The sequence below is a fragment of the Pelodiscus sinensis genome, chromosome 1 (assembly GCF_049634645.1).
Source record: "Pelodiscus sinensis isolate JC-2024 chromosome 1, ASM4963464v1, whole genome shotgun sequence".
NCBI classification, from domain to species: domain Eukaryota; kingdom Metazoa; phylum Chordata; order Testudines; family Trionychidae; genus Pelodiscus; species Pelodiscus sinensis.
This window is the reverse complement of record NC_134711.1, coordinates 12926859-12951672: the sequence shown is the minus strand read 5'-3', so window position 1 is coordinate 12951672 and position 24814 is coordinate 12926859. Positions and strand designations below refer to the sequence as shown.

Sequence of the window (24814 nt, the reverse complement as noted above, 5' to 3'; positions counted from 1 at the left end):
GGCTGGGGAGTTTAAACGGCGCTTTCAGGATTTTGCAGCTATTGAAAAGGAGATCAGCCTTTTCTCCTCTCCATTCTCTGTTGACCCCGATGATGCTCCAGATCAGCTGCAGCTCGAGCTCATTGAGCTGCATTGTGACAGCGAGTTACGCAGTCGTCACCAACAGCTCTCTCTTGTGAACTTTTACCGCCAACTGGATAAGAGCCGGTTTCAAGAGATTCGAACATTGGCTAAGAAAATGCTGAGCTTGTTTGGCTCAACATATATGTGTGAGAAGACATTCTCTGCTATGAACTTTAACAAGAACCGCGTGAGGACAAGACTAAGTGACTCTCACCTGCGTGACATTTTGCGCATCAAAACCACTGCCTTTGAACCAGACCTAGCCTATGTGCTGCAGTCCAGATCTCAGTTTCACCCTTCACATTAGTGTAGGCAAGTTTTTTTTTTTCAATTGAGATGAATACATTGTAAAATCTCAGTTAATGTCAGTTGGTCTAAATCAGTTATAAATATATTTGGACACAACATGTATAGTTGGTGTTATGTTCCTGTTCATATTTTTTGAACTTAAAAGTTAATATGTAATGTACTTTACAATGTTCCCGACATATTTCAGCTTCCTGGATTTTTTTTTCATCTGGCCTTCAGATATGAAAGGCAGAGTGATTTAACACCTATTTAGATTTGTCATCCATGTGACGAAATGAAAAGTATGCCGTTTGCAATAAACTTTGCATAAAATAGTTAATTTGCACTTAATTTTAATGGTTCAAAGAATGTCAGGCAAAATGGTCGGCCCTCACGCATGTTCACTTCTTCAAATCTGGCCCTCTTTGAAAAAAGTTTGGACACCCCTGCAATAGACAGTAGCACGAGCTGGGTAAAACCTACTTTGTCAGCAGAGCTGTATATATGCACTGTAGCTGAATAAGGTACAACCCAGCTCCCCCTGCATCTGCTGCAGTTCTACTGCTATTTATAATCTAGCTTCTGGCTGGATGAGTGCTAGTATTGTTTCAACAGGGAGCAAGAATTTTTCAAACATTACCCTTGGTGTGGTGTACAATTTCTAGTACTATCTCATCTTCCTGCCAGTTAAATTCCTGTTACCAAATTAAAAATGCAGATTTTCACACGGATACTGAATGCTTGGAAATACTCCTATTGGTTTCTCCTAATTTAAAAAGGTATATGTGAGAAATTCCAAAACCACCAAAGTTTAACAAAGATGCCCAAGTGTAGATTTTTTTTTTTAACAAGAAAAAGACCAAGCCTTCATGCGTATAGACAATAGCAGATTTTGCCTGTTTGTTGCTGTAACACTGATTTATTTCATTCAGTACTAGCCTGACAACCGCTCATAACAGCTGTAGTACCACTTTAAGCAGGATGTTGAAGGTAGGTATACAGGGGCTTGAAAATCCCAAAACCTCAGTCCCATTGAAGAGGGAAAAAAGGTTTTGAATTAAACTTGAGCCAGTTGTCACTTTACAGCTACAAAAAGGATAATTAAGGCAAAGCTGTAAAGTGACAGCTGGCTCAAGTTTAATTCAAAGACAGGATTCCAGTGAAAGCAAATGGACAGGGCAGGCCAAAACATAGGTATAAATTTGAAACTAAGCTAGGGGAGGCTGGAAATGGATTACAGGAGAGGGATCACATGATGATTACCTGTTCTGTTCACTCCTTCTGGGGCATCTGCCGTTGGCCACTGCTGGAAGATGGGATACTGAACTAGATGAACCTTTGGTCTGACCCGGTATGGTTTTTCTTATGTAATAGGGCCCACCAGAATAAGGGCTCCACAATCTAGTCCCATGTGAACAGAAAAAAAATCTCAAGACGGGGAGCCCTGTTAACGTCTAACTTCAAGATCTGTGAGTAGTCCTCTGGCACCTTAGAGACTAAAAAAAAACATGTATCATGAGCTTTTGTGGATAAGACACAATTCATCAGATAAGTTGGATGGCCTACTACTCATTGAGGGGGAAAAAAGTGTTTAAGTGAAAACAAGTTTAAAATCTAAATTCCTGCCTGGAGCAGTTAACTTCGCCCCACCATCATGTGTATGTTAGCCCTACAGAGTATCTTCCAAGGGTTTTAGTGGCACGTGTATAAATAGAAGACCATCCTACATTCCACGTGGAAAGGGTAAGATTCATGTGCAGATTTGGGGATTATGATCTGGTCCAACATCTCATATGTTCTGTAAATATTTTCAGATTTGAGATGTGTGCACATTTTTTTAATTTGGTACTTAAGATGTTTCTACTTGAAGATCTCTCTATGTCCTTGGACCTCACTTCTAAGAGCATTTCTACTGAAAAATAAATTTTACATAAAAGTTAGTGGCAGCTAGCAATGTTAACAGGTAACTAATACCTGGGAAGCAGCCCCCGCCCACAGTCCACCACAGGTGGAGGGCTGCTCCAGCTTTGCTGGGTCCTCGTGTAGGGCTGCCAGCTACAGCTCATGAGGACTGGGCCCTGCTGGCCTCAAGGGGGCTGGAAGCAGCTGGGCTAGAGAACCCACTCTCCCTGTAGCGGGAGAAAGACACTCCAGTCTGCCCACCCCCATTTAACTGGTTAATTAAATGAGATTTACATCCCTATGTAATATTGTTAGAGCATTGCCCGTGTGACAGTTTTCAAAGTGCAGTACCAGCCAAAAAATAAAATTTTGACTCTACATTTAAAAAAGAATTGCTGTATTTAACATTCCAAATGCTACATATCAAATGTATGTTGGATTACTTATCTTACATTGCATGTACTTCCCCCATTCAAGTCTCTCTCAAAAAAACCAAGTAAATTAATGCACTGCAGTAGCATTTCTCCTCCACTGAGACCTGACAGCTGAACATTAGAGATCTGTTATCTCAGATTGCAGTAATTGCAGAATCCAGCACAGACAAGGGCTTGGAAATGGAAATACAGGGTGAAAAATCTGTACTGTATTACAGCAATACATGCACTAAATGATGTCTGATGTCCTATTCAAGAGCTGGGATTTGAGCAACAGAGATGAACAAAGTGAGCAGCCATTGTGATACATCCCAACTGAGGAATCAATGGCTAATTCAAACAACAACAAAAAACACTCATCCATTTTAAAAAGAAAGTCATAGGTTTGACAGTCCTGGAGGCTAGAGCTCTCAGTTTATCCTCAAACACCACAGGCAGCCAGCACTGCCATGCCATTGTGCTTCAACTGTGTCATACAGGTATTGCACAGGAGTGAGAAGATAGTGGCGTTTATGACTCATTCAGTTCTCCATTGAAATTTTCCAACAGGGAACCCACCTGTGGTAGTATTTTTCCCCATCTGTGCCCACTCACAGAGAGAAAGGCATTAAATGTGGTTCTCAAAGACCAATGGAAATACTTTATTGTTACAGAAATGCCATAATTGAAGTCATTACTCCATTCTTAAACTTTTAAATTAAAAGTTAAGGGACAACTTCCCACAACTGAATACCAAAGAACTATGGATTTGTCCTGATATGTGGGATAATGCTTTATAAATGAATCATTTGATTTCACAGCTAACTGATCTCATGGCAGTTTTGTTTTTATATAATGAAAAAATACAAAAGGACAGTGGGAATTGTCCTCTGCATAATATATATAGGCTGAGGTCATTATGGGTTTTGTTGCATCCATACATTTAAAGAACTATTTGCTCCTTTCAGAGCAGTTTTTGATTTGTTCTTCCATTTTAGGATGAAAAAGCCAAGGGATTTTCCTTGTGAGAATTTTACAAATATTGTAAGAAACTGGTTTCCAAGTAGAAAGATCTTAGACAAAAGTTTTGGCAAGAAGGTCTTCCTGTTGCTGCTGGTGTAGAGTTCCAATGCCCACTGCCGGAGCTGGTAAGGGAGGTCTACTCACAAGATGAAGCTGCAATTAAAATTCAAGAGAAGAAAAAGTGATTTAGGCTGATGTCTGATTAGGACTGATTTTATTTAACATTATTTCATGCCCTTATCACCATGGCATTTGAATGCCTCAAAATAAACCACACACAAACACTGAAGTCCCACATATATGATTTAGGAAGCTATTCCTGTCCTTTTACTTGTCAAAAAATATCTTCACCACCTTATCTCAACACTGGGATGACTGCCTCAGTAAAGAGGGAAGCCTTCAACTACGCCCTTAAGATCAAAATATTCATGGTAACAATCCACCCAAATGAGATTTCGCAGTGGAAGACATCCTAGGTCCCAAAATTTCAGTTCCAAGAACGAGAGCAGGAGTGCCTCAGCAGACCTTAACCACCACAATGATCCTAGCTCTCCTGACCAGCTAAGAGACCTTGATAAAGTCAGTTAGGGATAGATTCACAAAAGGGCCTAGCCTAGAGGCATCCTGAGTAGGCAGCCACACTCCCTATGCAATGCACAACAAGAGATAGGTACTCAAGAAGGACATTCACAGAACCCATTCTGATCAGGCAGCTGACTAAACCAACAGGAAACACTGAGGACAGGAAGGTGGTCTAAGCCCCATGTCTGAAAGGACTAAGGCATAAGGAGGGAACTCTACTGCAGATTAAAAAGCCATGGAATTAGGAATCTAAATCCTCTCTCAATTAAAAAAAAAGATGGAGGAGCTAGGAGCCCAGTGAGCTCAGTTTCCCCTAAGGGAGAGAAGGGATTAGAACTTTGTTTTTTCACCTCTCAGGAAAGCAATCTAAACTCTGGGCTATTGGATGTTCTGGGGCAGGCTTCTCACCCTCTCCTATTGATGTTGTTCTGCTGTGCATAATTAAATATTAACTCAGCCTCAGAGTAGGAGTGACTACCTACCTAGTGACTCCCTAGTTCAAATCTCTTCCTCCCAGCAGTCAATAAGGGGGTATTGATCCCAAGTCTCCCACATTCCAGGGGAGTTCTCTCTAGCCATTGCACTAAAGGTTATGGGGAGCAGGGAGAAGGGTCATGCTCTGAGCATATTTGTTGGATCAGGTTACAAAGGCAAGACAGGCAGGGTACACCTCATCTATGAATCCCACTAGGGCTTGGGCACTGAGCTGATGATGGGTGATGTCAGGAATAAGGTCCTGTGCATGTACCCAGCATATAAAATTCAGCAGGAGGTGGAAACAAAGGGGTCTACATGTCTAGGTGACAGTTGCACAGTAGTTTTATGAATATCAAGGATACCTAAATGTTGGACTTAGGCAACTGAAATGGACACCTATGTTCCTACGATTTCATCATCATCAACGCCCGTTGGTGTCCGATACCTCCCTCACTATATCCTTCCATCTTTCCATGTCCAGTGCGGAGTGGCTCAGTTTCTGAAAACTAGCTCCGCACCAATCTACTATATCATCTACCCATTCTCTGTGGGGTCTGCCTCCCTTATTCGGACCATCCATTATGCCGAATACCAGGGTCTTATCTTTTCGCTCGCGTTCATTCTGCAGATATGCCCAAATAGCTGTAATTTCCATTGTATAACCTTCTGCAGCAGGTTCTCTTTCGGCTGTATCTTCCTATATAATTCCTCGTTGGTGACCTTCTTGGGGCCTGTTTATTCGGTCTATTTATATTGTGAACTCTTGTGGGCAGGGTTTCTCACTGTTTGTAGAGTACCTCACACAAACACTCGGCCCCAACTCTGGCTGTGGCTATTCTAACATACAGACTAGTTGAAGTTGGAATATTATACTCATTTGATATTTATGAACATTAAACTTATCCCTACTAATTTCTGTTAGCAAAATAGCAAATTAAACGAAAACCTTACCTTACATGCCAACTGCTTTTCAAACCTTGGTGACACAAAGGCCCAGGGACCCATGTTCTGTGGCTCTTCCTGACTCCAAATAAAATCTGTAGGAAAAATAAGAGGCTTTGTATTTCAATGTTCCATATACATCAATTGGTCTTTGCAATGAATACACAAACAGGTACTAATGAATCTCTAAGCTAGTTTACTTAGATGCAATGAGAACATACAGCTATCACAGCAAAGCATCCCCCCTCCCAATCAGTCTGAAGACTGTACTGACTAGGTTACCACACAATCTGAAAGAAAATTTGTATTTTAAAGAAATTATTCTTCCTATTTTCCCCAAATCCTTCCATTACAGAGAACACTCCCTCACTTGATGTGCTTTAAAGGATATTCCTCCCTTCCTCCCCTAAGGTCAAGAGATCGAACACTGGTGATCAATAGGAAAAGATACTAAATTAAACAATCTGCAGTATTTATTTAAATACACATTGTATCAATAAGCTCTTTAGGGCAAGGATTGTCTCTTAGCCTGTTTATACAGTTCTAGCACAATAGGAACACAATCTCAATTGGGCTTCCAAGTTCTACTTGGAATTTTTACAAATTCAATTTGTATTAACAACATGTAAGTTTATCACTGCCATCTGCTGCATAGATTCAGAACTGCTTATTTGCATCATAGGCTCCATACTAGTACATTTCCCTATAGTTCAATTAATAAGGATTTGTGTTTCTAAAGCAGCAGATCTAAAGTTATATCTATAGGGAAGTGGGAAAAAACAACAACAAAAACCAAACCAAATCTAGGCCTTCTAATCCTAAAAGGAAAGAAAAAAAATGAAGCAGCAACAAGTCTAGTTTTGGATGGCCATGGGTTTTAATCTATTGAGAGATTAAATGCAAAGTATAAAGATCTTCCTGACCTTTGGCATTTTTGTATTTGTTCATCTCTTGCTGTAGAGCTTCCAGGGGGAAAGGACAAAGTTCTTCTAGTCTGACAATAGCAGTGCTGTGCTTCTTCTCTTCTAGTGCCTCTCTCTGTTTCAGCAAAGCATAGTAATGCTTGCCACAACAGAACACCACTCGGCTGATGCTAAAAAGTAGAAAAATTAAAGTGTTTTCAGCTTCAGCATTTTAAAAAATGACCCTAGCCAGACACTTGTTATACATTCATTCCTAAACTTTTATAAAATAAAGAAAACTGGACAAGACCCAAGTGCTATCAGATCAAAATAAAGAAAAAAAAAAAAAAAAAAAAGAGGATGGAAGAGGAAAAATTGTCCAGTTATCAAGTACTTAGCCTTGGATAAACTCCCGGCTTTGCTACAGACTGGGTTGGCCAAGTCATTTAGTCTCTCTGAGCCTTAGTTTTCTATCTGTTAAATGTGGACAGTAGTACTTCCCTAACTTACAAGGGTGTTGACGATAATAAATACATTCAGGTTTGAATAATTCACATTCTACAGGTTGTACCTCAGGATTCTGGTGCTCTGTGATCCTGCCAGACCACAGGTACTCCTGGACCAGACAGCCTGGAAGCCTAAGAGCAGGAGGGTCAGCCAGGGCCAGAGCCCCACAGATGCTCAGGGTCAGAGTCCCCGGCAACTCCCTAGAGGACAGGGCCAGGGCTGGAGCTCTGCTGTAGCCCATGGCAAGCAAGGCCGGAGCCGGAGCTTGTGCCACCCAGGGATTTGGCAGCATCTGGGTGAGTAGTCTAGACTGGTTGGGGGGAAGGGGAAATTAGGTAGGGTGCCTGCTAATCAGTAGATGATGGGCTTGGCAGCCAGTGGCAGGGGACCAGATACTAAGTACCACAGACAGAAGTTTACTGGTACTTTGCTACCTTTAAAGCAGGACTATTTATATTCCCGAAGCAGGGGAAAAAACCCATTAAACCTACTTTTTAAATATAGTTTTCTGGTCCAGCCATGGTTCTCATCCCTACAGGCTCCTCACTTGAGCATGTGAAACATTTAAAGACCAACAACAATTATTTTTCCTCACAAAAATAGCAGTGCAAAACCTTCAGGCCTAATTCAGCTCTCATTTATAAGCATGTTAATCAGGGCTAGGTAATTAAATCAGTGGAGTGAGTTTTACAGATATAACAAGGGAATAGAAGGACCTATAATTCTACCCTAAGTTTTCTATTGATCCTGTTTATTTTTTCCTTCATAAAACTATCAGACATGAATTTAAGAAAAAAAAAATCTCGTTTTACAGCCAATTATGCTTACATACTGTTTGGAACCATGAATATTAGAAACAAGAATCAAGTTACCTGTTAGGATCCACTGACAAATCACCAATTACAGGCTTGAATGTTGTCCCTGGGGCCATTTCTTGAAAACTTGACACTGCCCCCTAAAGGGGGGGGGGGGGGGGAGGAGAAAGAGACAAGAAGGGGGAAGAAAGTAGGATATTAACTTGTAGTTTCCAAATCTAAAAATTAATGTATTGTATAATGATCAAAATATGATCCTGAAGAAAATACCAGAAGTCAAAGTCTTATACTACTGTTTATTGATCAAAACAATGCATCAATCAGTTGTCTATGGGAATTCTAAGTTTATTGGCATAATATTCATTATTAACAATGGCTACAATTAAATTGATTAACAGCTGATGCTGTCAAACTGATTTTAGCCCACATATTTAGACTAAGATATTATTTCACTGTGACTATTATGAAGAATTATCCAGATATTTTAATTTAATTTCCAGGGGCTTTCCTATCATTTATTGAAAGGACAAAGGATGGAAGAATTTAAAAACCTTCTTTGCCAACTCTGTGAATGCCAAAACACAGCAGGACATTTTGCTAATGCATGAAAAGTGGGACGTGAAACTCACCAGTGTAGTCTCAATATCAAAGATGAGTGAAATGGAAAATTCAAATGTAAGTGGTCAAATAAGATACCATTTAACTAAAATCCTTTTGAAAGCCACTATACTGTCAACTTGGTGGAAAAAATCCATGTGGACATACCAGTGTAAAACTGTAAGTGTTATACTGGCTTAGCTTGCACTGGAAAGGTTTACAGGTGCAAGCTAAATCAATATAAGCCATGTTTAAATACATTTATGAAGTCCAATACACAAAGTTTGAATCAGTTTAAACTAGTGCAAACTACATTTAGTTAAACTGGTGCAACAGTGTGTTTTAGAGTAATCCAACTAAAAGTAACCCTAGCAGAGAGTGTTTTACTCACAGGAAATCTGAGTAGCATTTTGGGAGAAACAACAATTAAAGGCTTCCGGAAGTTTCGGATCATTTGCCTACGAAGCAAATGGAAATACTGCGCTGGGGTGGTTGGATGCACAACTGACATGTTCACGTTGTCACCATCAACTCCCTCTTCTGCACTGTCACACATCTATGCAACGACAAAAACAATTATCCCTCACCAACAAGTAAGTTATAAACCAAACATGCTTGAAGCAGCATGAACTATGGAGGTAAAAATCACTGGTGTATGTATATGGAACAAATATACACACCAGTATGTGCTGAAGATCTCTCAGCTTGCAGAAAAAGGCATTAGCAAAGGTTTCCCCCCCCCCCCCTTCCCTGTTTGAGTGAGGCTTTAAGAGAGGGAGTTCTCCAGGTAGAGGAGAAGCAGATACAGGACTCTTGAGGGAAGTGTGGGTTGTGTTTGGGGCTTTCTTGATGTGTGCTGAGCTTATGTTTATGAGTGAGGGTTGGTGTGTGTTTTTTTTGTCTTTTGTTTGTTTATTCATTCATTTATTTATTTATTTACCCCTGTGTTTGAGAGTGAGGCTTTTTTTTTTTTTTAAAACCACTTCCCCTTTGTCCTCCCCCTCCCCTTGATGGAGTTTGTGCTGTGATTGGCAGGTGGAAACTGTTGGCTTCTAATTAAAGTTTGAATTCTAAAAGCCTCTGCTGATTGGCTGAGCCTTGGGAGGGGGAGGGGCTTTCAGGCACTCCAGGGCTTTATAAGGCAGTGGGCAAGCGACCAAGGAGCTTGCGAACAGGTAAGTGCTAACAGGGAGTTGGGAAGGGCGTGAGGTTCTCTTGCCTTTCTTTTTAAATCCCTTCTCCAGGACAGCAGTGATGGGTGGTGATGGGTCTGCTGTTACCTGCACAGCATGTGCCATGTTTGTCTTCCTCCTGGAAGAAAGAATGGACTTCATCTGCACGACGTGCAAGCTGGTCGACATTTTGGAAGAAAAAATTAGAGGACTAGAGGCCCAAGTGTCAACCCTACGCTCGATCAGAGAGGATGAAGACTTCCTCGATAGAAGGCAACATTTAATCATTCAAGCACGGCAGGCAGAGGAGCCAGAGAGGGCAGTATGTGACCAAGAAGAAAACTGGCAGCATGTAACTTCTAGAAGGGGAAAAAGGCCAGCACAGGAATCCCCTGATGCTATAGAGGTAAGTAATCGCTTTCAAGCTCTCTCCACAGGCTCTGCAGTGCTGAAAGCTCTGGAAGGGACCTCACAAGGAAGAAACCAGAGGGGAACACCATCTACTGGAAGGCATGGGATGCGTAGTCCTAGGGATGGGGGTTCCACGGCCACCACCCCCAAAAGAAAACGACGGGTGGTGGTGGTCGGGGACTCCCTCCTAAGAGGGACTGAGCCATTCCTCTGCCGTCCGGACCTGGAATCTCAAGAGGTGTGCTGCTTACCGGGAGCTCGCATTCAGGATGTCACTGAGAGGCTTACCAAGCTGATCAAACCTTCGGATCGCTACCCCTTCCTGCTTCTCCACATGGGAACTAATGATACAGCCAAGAATGATCTTGAGCGTGTTACTGTGGATTATGTAGCGCTGGGAAGAAGGATCCAAGAATTCGGAGCGCAAGTGGTATTTTCGTCCATCCTCCCTGTTAAAGGGAAAGGACTGGGCAGGGATTATCGAATTGAAGACGTAAATGCTTGGTTGCGCAGATGGTGTTGCAGAGAAGGCTTTGGTTTCTTCGACCATGGGACTCTGTTCCGGGCACAAGGATTGTTAGGAAGAGATGGGATCCACCTAACGAAGAGAGGACGGAGCATCTTCGCGGGCAGGCTTGCAAACCTAGTGAGGAGGGCTTTAAACTAGGTTTGTCAGGGGACGGTGACCAAAACTGAGGGGAATGGGAAAGTCGGATACCGAGAAGAAATGCAGAGAGGAAGGGGCAAGAAAGGAGGACCCATATTTCAAATGGAGAAGATAGGACAATCAACTGGTTACCTGAAGTGTTTGTACACTAATGCGAGAAGCCTGGGCAACAAACAGGAAGAACTGGAGGCCCTGGCCCAGACCAAGAAATATGATTTAATTGGGATAACAGAGACTTGGTGGGATGACTCGCATGACTGGAGCGCTGTCATGGAAGGGTATAGACTGTTCAGGAACAACAGGCAGGGAAGAAAAGGAGGAGGAGTTGCACTATATGTAAGAGAGCACTACCATTGCTCTGAACTCCAGTATAAAGAGGGAGAAAAACCTGTTGAAAGTCTATGGGTTAAGTTTAAAGGAGCAAACAACAGCAGTGATGTTGTGGTTGGTGTCTGCTACAGGCCACCGAATCAGGTGGATGAGGCTCTCTCTTTGGACAACTGAGCGAAGCTTCCAGATCGCAGGCCCTGGTTCTCATGGGGGACTTTAATCACCCTGATATCTGTTGGGAAACCAATACGGCAGTACACAGGCAATCCAGGAAGTTTTTGGAGAATGTTGGGGATAACTTCTTGACACAAGTGCTGAAGGATCCGACCAGGGGCCATGCGCAGCTTGACCTTCTGCTCACAAACAGGGAGGAACTAATAGGGGAAGTGGAGGTGGGTGACAACCTGGGAAGCAGTGATCATGAGATGGTAAATTTCAGGATCCTGACCAAAGGAAGAAAAGAGTGTAGTAAAATACACACCTTGGACTTCAAAAAAGCAGATTTTGACTCCCTCAGAGATCTGATGGGCAGAATCCCCTGGGATGTTAACATGAAGGGGAAAGGAGTCCAGGACAGCTGGCAGTATTTTAAAGAAGCCTTATTGAAGGCACAGAAAGAAACCATCCCAACATGTAGCAAGAGAGGCAAACATGGTAGGAGACCGGATTGGCTTACAGGGGAAATCCTTGGGAAACTTAAGCACAAAAAGGAAGTTTACAAAAAGTGGAAACTTGGACAAATGACCAGGGAGGAGTTTAAAGGTATAGCTTGAGAATGCCGGGAGGTTATCAGGAAGGCGAAAGCGCAAATGGAATTGCGACTGGCTAAGGATGTGAAGGGTAACAAGAAAGGTTTCTACAGGCATGTTAACAAGAAGAAGGTGATCAGAGAGGGTGTGCAGCCCCTAATGGATGAAGGAGGTAACCTAGTGACAGATGATGTGGGGAAAGCTGAAGTACTCAATGCTTTCTTTGCCTTTGTATTCACGGACAAGGTCGGCTCCTGGACTTCTGCGCCAAGTGACGCAAGATGGGATGAAGATGGACAGCCCGTGGTGGGTAAAGAACAGGTTAGGAACTATTTAGAAAAGCTAAACATACATAAATCCATGGGTCCGGACTTAGTGCATCCAAGGGTGCTGAGGGAGTTGGCAAATGTCATTGAGGAGCCTTTGGCTACTATCTTTGAAAAGTCGTGGAGATCGGGAGAAATCCCGGATGATTGGAAAAGGGCAAATGTAGTGCCCATCTTCAAAAAAGGGAAGGATGATGATCCAGGGAACTATAGGCTGGTCAGTCTTACCTCGGTTCCTGGAAAAATCATGGAAGGGATCCTTAAGGAATCCATTTTGAGGCACTTGGATGAGAGGCAAGTGATTACGAATAGTCAGCATGGATTCACAAAGGGCAAGTCGTGCCTGACCAATCTGATTAGCTTCTATGATGAGGTAACTGGCTCGGTGGACATGGGGAAGTCAGTGGATGTGATATACCTTGACTTTAGCAAGGCTTTTGATACGGTCTCCCACAATATTCTTGCCAGCAAGTTAAGGAAATGTGGATTGGATAAATGGACGGTAAGATGGATAGAAAGATGGCTAGAAGGCCGGGCCCAGCGGGTAGTGATCAATGGCTCGATGTCAGGATGGCAGTCAGTTTCTAGTGGAGTGCCCAAAGGTTCGGTTCTAGGACCAGTTTTGTTCAATATCTTTATTAATGATCTGGATGAGGGGATGGATTGCACCCTCAGCAAGTTTGCAGATGACACTAAGCTGGGGGGAGAGGTAGATACACTTAAGGGCAGAGATAGGGTACAGAATGACAGACAAATTGGAGGATTGGGCCACAAGAAATCTGATGAGGTTCAACAAGGACAAGTGTAGAGTCCTGCACTTGGGACAGAAGAATCCCAAGCATAGTTACAAGCTGGGGACCAACCGGTTAAGTAGTAGTTCTGCAGAAAAGGACTTGGGGGTTACAGTGGATGAGAAGCTAGATATGAGTCAACAGTGCCCTTGTAGCCAAGAAGGCTAATGGCATATTAGGTTGCATTAAGAGGAGCATTGCCAGCAGATCCAAAGAGGTCATTATTCCCCTTTATTTGGCTTTGGTGAGGCCACATCTGGAGTATGGTGTCCAGTTCTGGGCCCCCCACTACAAAAAGGATGTGGACGCATTGGAGAGGGTCCAGCGGAGGGCAACCAAAATGATTAGGGGGCTGGAGCATATGACTTATGAGGAGAGGCTGAGGGACTTGGCTCTGTTTAGTCTGCAGAAGCAAAGAGTCGGGGGGGGATTTGATAGCAACCTTCAACTTCCTGAAGGGAGGTTCCAAAGAGGATGGAGAGAGGCTGTTCTCAGTAGTGATAGATGATAGAACAAGGAGCAATGGTCTCAAGTTGTGGTGGGAGAGGTCCAGGTTGGATATTAGGAAAAACTATTTCACTAGGAGGGTGGTGAAGCACTGGAATGGGTGACCTAGGGAAGTAGTGGAATCTCCATCCCTAGAGGTGTTTAAGTCTCGGCTTGACAAAGCCCTGGCTGGGTTGATTTAGTTGGAATTGGTCCTGCCTAGAGCAGGGGGCTGGACTTGACGACCTTCTGAGGTCTCTTCCAGTTCTATGATTCTAAGTTATGAGATAATTGCTAATATCACAATGACATCACTACAAAAGCTGTAACTGTGGTGTAACCAGGACCCTTGAGTCTATTTTTAAGAGTGTGAATGGGCTCTCGAATAACTTCTGTATTTGATCACCACACTGCCATCACAGTGAGTTTGTAAAGCAGAAAGTTAGAGATGTTACAGTCTTTAAAATATTTTTTATACAGCAACTTTTTAAAAGATAGCAACAATAGCAAAATGATAATATGGAATTCTGAGGTGCTTTCCAATACAGAATCTCAATATCCCTTTTCAAATATTAGTGAATTCAGAAAAAAAATGCACCTGCAAGACTAAGATTTATTTGGGCATAAGCTTTCATAGGTAAAAGCCACTTTGTCATATGCATCATGCAAAACCAGTATAATATTAAATCAACAGAGAGTTTGTTCGTTCATTTAAGAACTCCTCCTGAACCATAAGAACTAAGGACCACCACATTCAGTACACAGTTTCCTCTTACCGTAACATAAGCAAAGGTAAGGATTTCGTTGTGCCAGGAAAGGGATTACTTCTCATAAAACAATACGGGAGGAAAAAAAAAAAAAAAAAAAAGAATCACCAGGCAGGTGAAAGGGGTTGGGCTCTACTCCTACCCTGTCCAGGACTGCTCCAGGCCTGAGTCTTCCAACACCACCAGATGCCCTTTAAGGTAGGCAAGAGAGGCTGATGCTCCCCCCTCCCAGATTTGTATGGGGACATTGCTGGCTGTTCCCCTTCATCAGGGAGCAAGGGGAAAGTGCATAGTTACTGCATTCCTCTCTCTGGCTGGAGAGTGCTGGGGGCATTAGAACCCTGCACTTTTCTCATCTTTTAAATAAAGCATGTAACATTTTCCTTTTATTTTCAAAAAAATGGAATTAAGGACCCAAGCAATGCTGGGTAAAAGTGCTAGTCATCTAATAAATAAGATAAGCTTTGTTCACAATTTTTAAAATATGAAAGTGTAAACATTAAGACTGAATAAAATGTAGATTAATCTATACAAGTAGTTAAATGTGTATAGATATAGTGCATGAAGAAAGGATAGAAGGATCAAATTTAATGCAAAGACTGTATTTAGTTGAAAATCAACGTCATATATATAGCAGCCCATTGTCTGTGAGTCTGTAACAGTGACGTACATGGCCACGCCCCCTGGCTGTGTATGTCAGCGCCCCTCCCTCTGTGGCGGTTCGGCCCAGCCCTGTGCTGCTCAGCTGGGCCCTGGTAGGCGAGCAAGCGGCGGCAAGCGGCCCTTTGGGGTCCTCATTCCCCACGCGTGTGGAGCACCGACCCCAAAGGGCCGCTTGCCGCCCTGTGCCCAGCTGAGCCTAAGATCAAGACTTTCTGCTTGCTGATTTAAATCCGTCTATATGGCTTAATTTGACAGCAAGTGCTATAGGCAAGTTCAACAAAACAGCCTTTCTGAAGCATCCGACACTGGCACGCATCGACAGAGATATGACACAGGCAGGTGATTCTAGCTACCTGTAGAAAACGTTCCATTCGGCAGGAAGAGTGTTCAGGGCCTGCACCATCATAGCCATGGGGAAGAAGAATGACTATCCCGCTCTGCAGCAGCCATTTAGCTTCACCTATAGAAACACAATTGTAAGGGGAAAGGGGGAGAATTTCACAGAGTGTAATTCACTAAGTGACTGTCTTTGCAAATCGTCTTCCAGAGGTTTATATACATCCCTAGCAAGAGAGTCTTTAAACAAACAAAACTATGCAATTTCCTCTAAGAGTTTAGTGGTCAGATTGAAATTTTGACACAGTACAACTTAATTTACATGAAAATCTCTGAGGATTGTGACTTGTGTGTAAATGAGAGCTGCTAGGTTTTGAGAAATATTCTAAGTCTGCAGTAGCTATGTTCTTCTGCTTTGATTATCAATCCTATATTTTATTTTAAAAATTGCACTCAAGAGTTAAAGTCCTCTTAATTGAACATTGTCATCCTGATTAGGAAACTATTCCAATTAAAAGCCTCTTCAAAAAAACAAAAACAAAAAAACCCCCACAACTAAGAACATTTAAAGTTCAGCAAACTATACTGAACAACAGTGGTTCACTTCATGTTCTCTTTTACAGTATTTATTTGGAGACTTTTATATCAAAATACCAGCACAGATAATTTTATACCTATTTAACCTCTGGTAAGTAATTTCTTAAGCAGATGCCCCTGTTGAAAGTGTGTCCATTTGAAGCATAGTTTATTCTAATACCGTCCTGCTTAAGGATCATGTCCCCTTCTCAGTTTGCTGGTTTCCTGGAAACTATGTCAATGAAAAGCCATCTCAGATTAAGTACAGTGTGCTGGAATAATTTACAATTCTGACAATTCCTATTTTCAATCAAACTAAAGTCTGATAGTTTGGGGTAGATATCTGTGTGTGCAGTTATAAATTCTATTTGGCTTTATCAATGCTGTTTGTAATAGTAACAGTCATTGTGCATTAAACCATCCATTCCGTAGCAGGAATTTGACACACAGTGGAGAGTTTAGGTTTGGAAAACCATGCCAGAACAATCATGGGGCATCAACAATGAAATATTCCCCTGCTTCAAAAATGGGATTTCTGCTAGGAGAGCCTTTAACCATGAATGGCTTTTTCTTCACATAAACTTATCAAGAGGAAGAAGGATGGAGAGGTGGAATATGACCCAGAGCTAGGAACAGCGCTTAGCAGCACATGGTACTTAGTGGTTGGATCCCTTCATCACATTCTGCTGTTCATTCCGAAGCGGGTCTAGACTATGCTGTGAAAAAGTAAAAAAGTCATAAAAAGAAAAAAAAATCCTAACAACCCATTAGCACTGGAAGGATGATGCAGTGATTAGGGAATTAGCATGGATCTTGGTTCAAGTCCATGCTCCTCCTTGGAAAAGTATTAAGTGTCTCTGTGCCTCAATTCCTCATCTGTAAAATAAGAATAGCACTACCCTACTTCACAGGGATGTTGTGATGGTACATATATGGAAGAACATGAGGTGCTCATAGAAAACAGTAATTGGGGCCATATAAGTACAGCAGCTAGATTACTCAAATAGATTTCCTATACATGATACAGAATTGCTTGCTCTGAGAATGAGGTATTTTAGTTAAAAAAGGAGTTTCTGTAACACTAACCTCCAGAGATGAAAGTGTCAAATATTATCTGGGCTCCATTAAAGAAATCACCAAACTGAGCCTCCCAAATTGGCAGTAACTTGGGGCTTTCAATACTCATTCCATACTCAAATCCAAGCACAGCTTCTTCAGACAGGGGGCTGTTGCTCACCTAACAGAGAAAGAGTTTGGAGAACATGGATAGGTGGGAAAAAAAGAGAAACTGTTAGAATCAAATTCATTTTTTCCAAAAATCAAAGCATGTCTATGACAGGAATGTTTGGGAAGCACATTCCTAGGTACGGATGCATTCCACAATAACCCTTTTTCCATTTTTAAAAAAAATTATGAAGGAGCTATCAGGCTACTTCATAGTTTCCTTCACCTCCATAGCTGATCTCCAAAAAAAACCCAGAGCCCCTCTCTCAACTAAATCCAAAATAAAAAAACAACAACCAATTAAGAGCTTCAGTTGAGTGTGTTGCTGAATTAACGGAATTATTGACTTGCTCCCTGTATGTCAGATCACAATTCCTTTTACTTGCAGACTTACTTCTATGGAAACAAGTAGTTAAACCCATCCATCCCAGTTATTAGAGAACTGAACCAGAATTCTATAAACTGTGGCCCTTCAAGTGATTGTTCACATGGATTCAACTTCTGATGTGCATGTGTCCCATGTGCATACAATTGGATTCTTTTGGCCAGTAGAGTCTATTGGAGCAACATCTGCATTCTAAATGTCTTCCATATTCCCCCTCCACCTAAGGATGTAAAGCAGAATGGGCCCAACTGTTCCTCAGTTCCTTCTTCAAGACTGCACCCTCACAGCATTCACCAACTTAACAGTGCATTGTATTAATATAATCAGTGGTCTTACCAATTAGTTGTTTGCTAGTGCCTGATGTAAAAAAAAAAAAAAAAAATTACATTGTATGCGTGTGTACAGTAGACTTCCAATAATCCGGAACCTATGGGACCTAGGTGGTGCCGGATTATCAGATATGCTGGACTATCAGGAGGTACTATAAGCTGGTTATATATATACTGTATACATCGCACCCCAGATCCCTTAATCCAAGACCTGAACTTAAATTCAAAAAGTGATCTCATGCTCAAAAAGGTTGGAGCCCACTGCCTTAGAGATAATCTAACTGTATGAGAGTGTTTCTCAATTGGTGCTCCATGGAACCCTGGGGTTCTGCAAAGCGAAAGTAAGGGTTCCGCGAGATTGCAACACTCCCCCATCTCCTCTTAAAGAGACAGAATCTATTTTGCGGCTTTGGCTTGGCTTTTGCTTTTTTTTTTTCCTGCTTGACCAATTTTACCCTGGCAACCCAGGGGGCTCCTTGAAATTCTTTTAAGCTGAAAAGGGTTACGTGGCCAAATACAATTGGGAAACACTGGTATGAGAACATGTATAAAGGGCTCACCCTCTCGAGTGCCCCCTTCTGGCTGAGGATATATGTTCACAAGCTCCCACTCCGGTGACTAATTCAGGGAGTGGAAGATATCCCAGGTGCCCTTTCTTTGGGGTTGTCTGGGACCTTCTTCAGGGTTGTCTGGGACCAAGCTTCTTTCCTGCCCTCTTGAGTAGCCACTGGACTGTTGGAGGGGGGAAGACACGAAAACCAAGCACACTCACTCCTCTCGATATCAGCCACCATGTAAATAGCAGTTTTCTGCCAAGTGTCAGTCCTTACTGTTCCACTGCTGCTTGGGCCACTTCACCAAGCATCTGCACCATTCTTGCCCTCTCTCAGGGATTTATCTCAAAGTCCCCATAGCACCCTGTCCTGGGTTATGCAGTTTTCCCTACCCACCACATCCGGTCTTCAGCCAGGTCTGCAATCCACCCTACACACTAACCTGTCCAAGGTACTGCTGCTTTCCCAGTCAGTGTGTGGGGCTACCTGGCCTGAGATCCACAGTGGAATTGCCAGGGTCCCGGCCCAGTAGCTTCTTTATACTGGCTTTCTGGGCCCTGAGTAGCTGCAGAAGCTGCAGCCACTCCAGATTGGCAGGAGGACTTCTCTGCTGTTTTCCCTGGTCCAGAGTGTGGCAAAGCCACAAGCCTCCAGCAAGGGACTTTGGGTGTAGTTCACAGTCACAACATGCTATGAATTAATCAAGTGGGATATATTCAGCTACATTAAAGCTTATTCCACTAGAGCTTCGACAGCCTGTTTGAAGAATATGTCTATTTCGGAAGTCTGCAGGGCATCTATGTGGCGCTCAGTCAACACATGCACTAGACACTATTCTTTGGTTAGCTTTCAGATGAATTCTGTTTTGGTAGGGCTCTCTTATTACCCTTGTTTAATTGGGACTCCTGCTACCCCACTCTGATCAAACAGAACTGTTAGTCACCAAGAGAAGAGTCCCTGTGAACAATCACTTTAAGAATGAACAGAAGTTAAAGTAAGGTACGTTTCTTGGAGATATGTAGTCCATGTAGATTCTACATACTACCCTCCTTCCCAGCTACTACAGAAACATACTTCTCTTACATTTTGCTCTGGCAAAGGAACTGAGGAATGGGTGGGCCCACATCTTCTAGTATGACCTTGTTGTAGGGTGGTGGTGCACAAAGATATCTAGGGCACAGGTACTATTCCCAGATACTATTGGCCAAAATAATCTGATCTCACATGCACAGGAGTCCTGGTGCACTGAAAATGGAATCCATGGGGACATGCTTAAGAACCATAGTTACTTCAAGGTAAAATAACTGTTATTTCAGTCCCAACTCTCTCATTAGGTTTTTCAAGATCACACAATGAGCTAATTACATTTTTGAGGTTTAAGATCCCAATTTATAGAATGCAAAAGCGACAAAGAGTCCTGTGGCACCTTATAGACTAACAGATGTATTGGAGCATAAGCTTTAGTAGGCAAAGACCGTCAGATGCATGTCGAAGTGGGTCTTTGCCCACGAAAGCTTATGCTCCAATAAATCTGTTAGTCTCTAAGGTGCCACAGGATTCCTTGTCACTTTTGCGGATCCAGACTAACACGGCCACCCCTTTGATAATTTATAGAATGGGAAGTTAGCCACCTTCAAGAAGAGCGTTATGACTCTCAAAAGGTGTTAAACGCAAATTATAACAACAATGTGAAGTTATGGATAAGTGACATACATCATACCTCTAGGAAGCCTTTTTGATCTGGAGACATGTGATTCAGTGGGATATAGGTTTCGTCTGTCTCTTGGCAAACCAACATTGCATGCCGTTGGCTGAAAGTTCCTCTGCCAACATCCTGTCCGCTTAGTCGGATACTAAACCCTTTATCAAGCAAGAAACAAAGTAACTCTAAATAATCAAAGCAATTAAAAGGGAGAGAATACTAGTACAGGTTGTACCTCCCTTAACTGGGACTTTGTGGTCTGACGGACCACGGACGTTCCTGGAACGCAGAGTCCAGGTATAAGGAGGTTGGTTGGGCCACAGAGCCGGGGTGGGGCACACAACTCAGCCAGGAGCCCCGTGTTGAGGGAGGGTGACGAAGAAGGGAGTTCTGGCCTCTACTGCTGGGCAATAGTGGGTGGCTGGCAGCAGCTGCAGAGTCCCGGAAGCCGTGGAACCCCAGCAGCTCCAGCCTGGGGAGCCATGGCCAGGCAGATAGCAGTGGGGCTCGGCTGTAATCCTAGCCGGGGACAGCACAGGTCATGTTGGGAGGGACCTCCCCTCATTTGGCAAATCCCCTTGTTCGGGACCTGTAAGGACCCAAGGGTGCTGGACGAGGGAGAGACAACCTGTAATGCTCCCTATTCTACAATATCTCTTCTCAAAACCCTCTCTGGTGTCTCTTTACCACACATATCAAATTCCAGCTTCTTCCCCTAATCACCAGGGTTCTATGCAACTCCACTCTTGCCTTCACATCCCTGCACTCATTTCCCCTTTGTACTCCATTACTTCCAAGGCTTGTTCCTTATTTGCTTTCTACCATTCTTAATCGTTATGCTTTCTTCCACCCCACCCTTGCTCTTGCAGCAAACACCTCTAGTTCTCTTGGGCCAAACTGTATTTCCCCTCTTTCAAAAAACACAATTCCTATAAAGATTCAACATTGACCTCTGCATGAGTCCAAGTAAAGTCTTGTAAATACTGGCTAGATAAATATGATTGAACGGGCGTTAGTCTGTGTCTGCATTAGCATCTACGTTTTTTGGAGCAAATACTGAGATTACTTAAGATGGTGTACCAGCATACATTTATTACCAGTGATAAAAAATACTTATTAGTTTACTTATACAGAGAAAGAAAAATGGTGTCTACTTTCTACTTTAGAACTGGATGCTCTTGAGCTGAGACCTCCACTTGTGACAAACTGCTTAGCTATTTTGAATGGTTAATAAGAGTACATGAGGCCAGAAGCAAACCACAAAGTGCATTTGTCTGGTCTGCATTTTAATGCCAAACTGATTCTAGGCCTAAGTGGTGAGAATTGCTGCCTTATATTTCAATTTAAACATATACTTTTAAGTAGTCCTATTGTAACTAATGGGACTACTCATATGCTTAGCTTTAAGCATAAGAATATATGTTTCAGTGATGCAGGGTCTTTATCCTCAGGATCAGCTAGTATGTAACCTGTAAGTCAGAAAGGCACAAGAGAGTCATGGTTGACTTTTTATTGGAATATTATATTGGGCTGTTACATACTCAATTTCTTGGACTGACCATGAGATACACTGAAAAAAGATCTCAGAGCATATTAGATTGTCACTGAAGCAACATTTTATACTATCTGCCACCTAGCTGCCCCTTACCTTGGCTAAGTAGTGAACCAAAAGCTAATGTTTCAGCCGTAGACCAGTCCAACTTTGTTCCTTCTTCCACCTTCTGTATTCTTGCCTATTTAAAAAAAAAAAAGTAGATTGTGATATAGCTTTGTCAGTCCGCAACTCATTAGATGCTACAGATCAGCAGAGTTAGCTAGAAAAATACACAGAGCAACATCTCTAAAGTTTTATTAGTCACTGTAACAGGGTGGCTTGCATGCTTTGAGAGCGGGAGGCCTGGAGCTTGCCAGCCCTGTACAATAAGCACATCTAGAATGAGCTGTGGGGTTTAATTAGAGCCAGTTGGGTATGGATCAGGTGACTTCCCTTTAACATCTGCAGCAGGAGTGCAGAGCGTGATAAGCTCCTGCAGTGAAAACCCCAAGACTAAGAGAACTGCTCCAGCTAAGAAGTGCTGGGAATAACCTACTAAGACAGGAAGCATTGTACTCAGACACTAAGGGATTTTGAGGCTTTGTCCAGATGAAGACCAGAGGTAAAACTTATTTTTTAACTTAACGTTCAAACCATCCTCAAAAGAAGGGCTGACACTGGAACTGATAAAGCCTAATTTTATTAAGGAATCAAGAGCAGAAAACAAGGTGGTGGGCCGTACTAAGCCAAGAGATGTGAAATTTTGATTAATTGACTACTCCTAGCTGGCACCTGGCTGCACACCCTGTCTTCTTTCCACCCCCCTTGCTGCCTCTTTCTGATCGAGGCAATGGGGGGGGGGAGAAGCAACTAGTCATTCACTGGGGGGAGGGAGGGGAGAAGGAGTGTCAATTAGTCATTCACATCCCTACCTGAGGCCACCCACTGACAGTCACCTAAGATCCCAATCCAATCCTGCAATCAGGTCCATGTGGTAGATACATGTGTCCATGCAGATCACCAGGGAACTATAGATCTCATTGCAAGACCTAGATTTTCAACCACTTGGAACACAATCCCACAGTTTTTTACTTAAGTGGTTAGTGCTCAGGAAAGATGACAGATGGAAGATTTCCATTTCCAGACTTATCTTACTATACCTATAAAAAAGGGTTTCCTGTGGGACAGAGTGACATCACATCACACTGTGTTCCACAGGACCATGCTCCACCCACCCCGAACCTGGCCCTTCCCAGGGCCCACGTGGAAGGCTGGGGCTGCCTATGGCCCCAGCTTTCCCTTCCCCTTACCAGAGGCTGGCTGGAAAGCTGGTCCTGGGGCCAGCACACCTCAGGTCTGGGCCCTCCCAGAGGGCAAGTGGGGGTGGGGGGAGAAGAGCAGGAGAGAAGCTGGACCTGGCTCCTCCTGGCAGGAAAACCAGGCCAGCACAGCTCTGGTCCGCCCCTCTCCCCCAGTATGTGGGGGGGAAATAGGGCCTGGGAGCCTGGCCTGGCATGCCACCACTTGGCTGCTGGAGTTATGGTTAGATCATGGTGGGGTGAGGTGAGACAATGAGGCCCTGGCTGGTGAAGGGGAGGAAAGTAAGGAGAGAGTAGGGAGAAGGGGACCCTGACTGGTGCGGAGGGGGAAGGGGAAGGGGCACCAGGCCACATCCTGGCCCTCCCTGGTGGCCAGGGGGAGAGCTGGGGTTGCCTTCCCCCCATGACAGGGGGGTTAGTGAGAGCAGCGAGCAAGGGGCACAGCCCCCTACTCAACTATAAAAAAAACCCTGATTAGGCAGCAACCATGCAAAATGTTCTTCAAAACACTGCTCTTCCAACATGCATCAGAATGTGGAGGGAGGCAGGCAGGCTAGGCCAGTCTTTCCACCCATTCAACTCTTGGCCTCTCAGAGTGCCTATGAAGGATCAACCAACGCCAATGAATTTTGTTATGTGGATGCTTTTGATTAGAAGAAGACTAACAAAATAATTTCATACAGGCAACTTATAGCCATCAGACTTAGTCATTGAGGGTCATTGACTACTCACATCACTAGTTGACTACTCAACTACCCAATAAGCTGGTTTAAAAGCTGGTCACCCCCAGTCCCCCCCGCCACCACTGTCTCTGCAGTGCTGCCTGCTCCCTTGCCCCTGCTGCCTCAGAAGCAGCTGGGGGGAGGGGAAGGGAAGGGAAGGGAGAGCGAATAGGGGAAGCAGCTACAAAATAGCCTCTGTCTGCAGCGGGCTGAGGCTCGCTGTGGACAGAGATTGCTCTGGAAGCAGCCTGACCACGGGGGTCCTAGCGGGGAGCTGCTCTACTCCGCTGGAGCACCCCCAGCCCACAGCCAGCCCGGGCCGCTGTGAACAGGGGCTGCTGGACCCAGCATGAATTGGAACTGAGCAGTCCTGGCTCACACCAGCCCAGGTCTGCTACGCCTCTGCATTTTATCGACTAATTGTGTAGTTGATATAAACTGTATCAGCTACACGATTAGCCAAATAACTGCTCTTTAACATCTACTAACCATGACCACGGGCACATTTATACTGGTGCCTTAGGTAATAGATTATATTCCAGTACAAAACTCTGAGCCAGTCACCCAGAAAATACTCTTATGTGCAATAAAAGCTTATTTTAAAAAGGCCTAGGCCAAGTTCGTTGAATGATTTTTTCCTCTGCTCTAATAAAAAAAGGGGGGGGGCTATAATTTTGGGGAAACTATCCTGTATTTATCACACACAAAGAAGTGGTTCAATCCTTCCAAAGCTCAAATCAACCTCATCAGGGAAGACATTATTTTACAAGACGACAGTTGTTCTGTAGTTGCATGCTTAGTGGCATTCAATTCCTCCTGTATCGGGCCTATTTTTTGAACTATGGAGTAAGATGTTAAACATCATTAAGCCTTGCAGACCTGTACATGTGTCCTCAGAAGATGACTGTGCATCCGAAGCTCTTCAGGTACCTCCACAGACTTGATGCTGATAAACTGTAAGAGTGGCACAGGCAGCCCTGTATCCCAAGTGGTGATCCTAGCAGATGGTTCCACCATGCCACTCCAGTGAGCTTGCAGGTTGGTTGAAGGGGGGCTATACATCATCATGTTGGCTAGATGATCATTCAGCTTGGAATAATATGAAGTCTTTATCTCCAATACCTCGTCCTCAGTCACAAGCCCACTGGCCATTAGACGCTCTGCATACATGTCTGGGACACTCTTACGGGATCTGTCAGG

At 43.4% G+C, this 24814-nt stretch overlaps 1 protein-coding gene across 1 annotated transcript in view; it reads right to left on the bottom strand.

The window, feature by feature from the left end:
• Positions 1–3359: 3359 nt before the first annotated feature.
• Positions 3360–24814, bottom strand: part of DHTKD1 (dehydrogenase E1 and transketolase domain containing 1) — a 52281-nt gene continuing 30826 nt past the window's right edge. The window contains exons 8-17 of the mRNA XM_006117157.4: positions 24494–24806; positions 21688–21772; positions 20058–20197; positions 16932–17082; positions 15287–15393; positions 8963–9127; positions 8032–8114; positions 6674–6843; positions 5760–5845; positions 3360–3902 (exon numbers count right to left, since the gene is read on the bottom strand). Coding sequence (XP_006117219.2) covers positions 3801–3902; positions 5760–5845; positions 6674–6843; positions 8032–8114; positions 8963–9127; positions 15287–15393; positions 16932–17082; positions 20058–20197; positions 21688–21772; positions 24494–24806 — 1402 coding nt within the window. The 3' untranslated portion in view covers positions 3360–3800. The remainder of the gene's footprint in view (positions 3903–5759; positions 5846–6673; positions 6844–8031; positions 8115–8962; positions 9128–15286; positions 15394–16931; positions 17083–20057; positions 20198–21687; positions 21773–24493; positions 24807–24814) is intronic.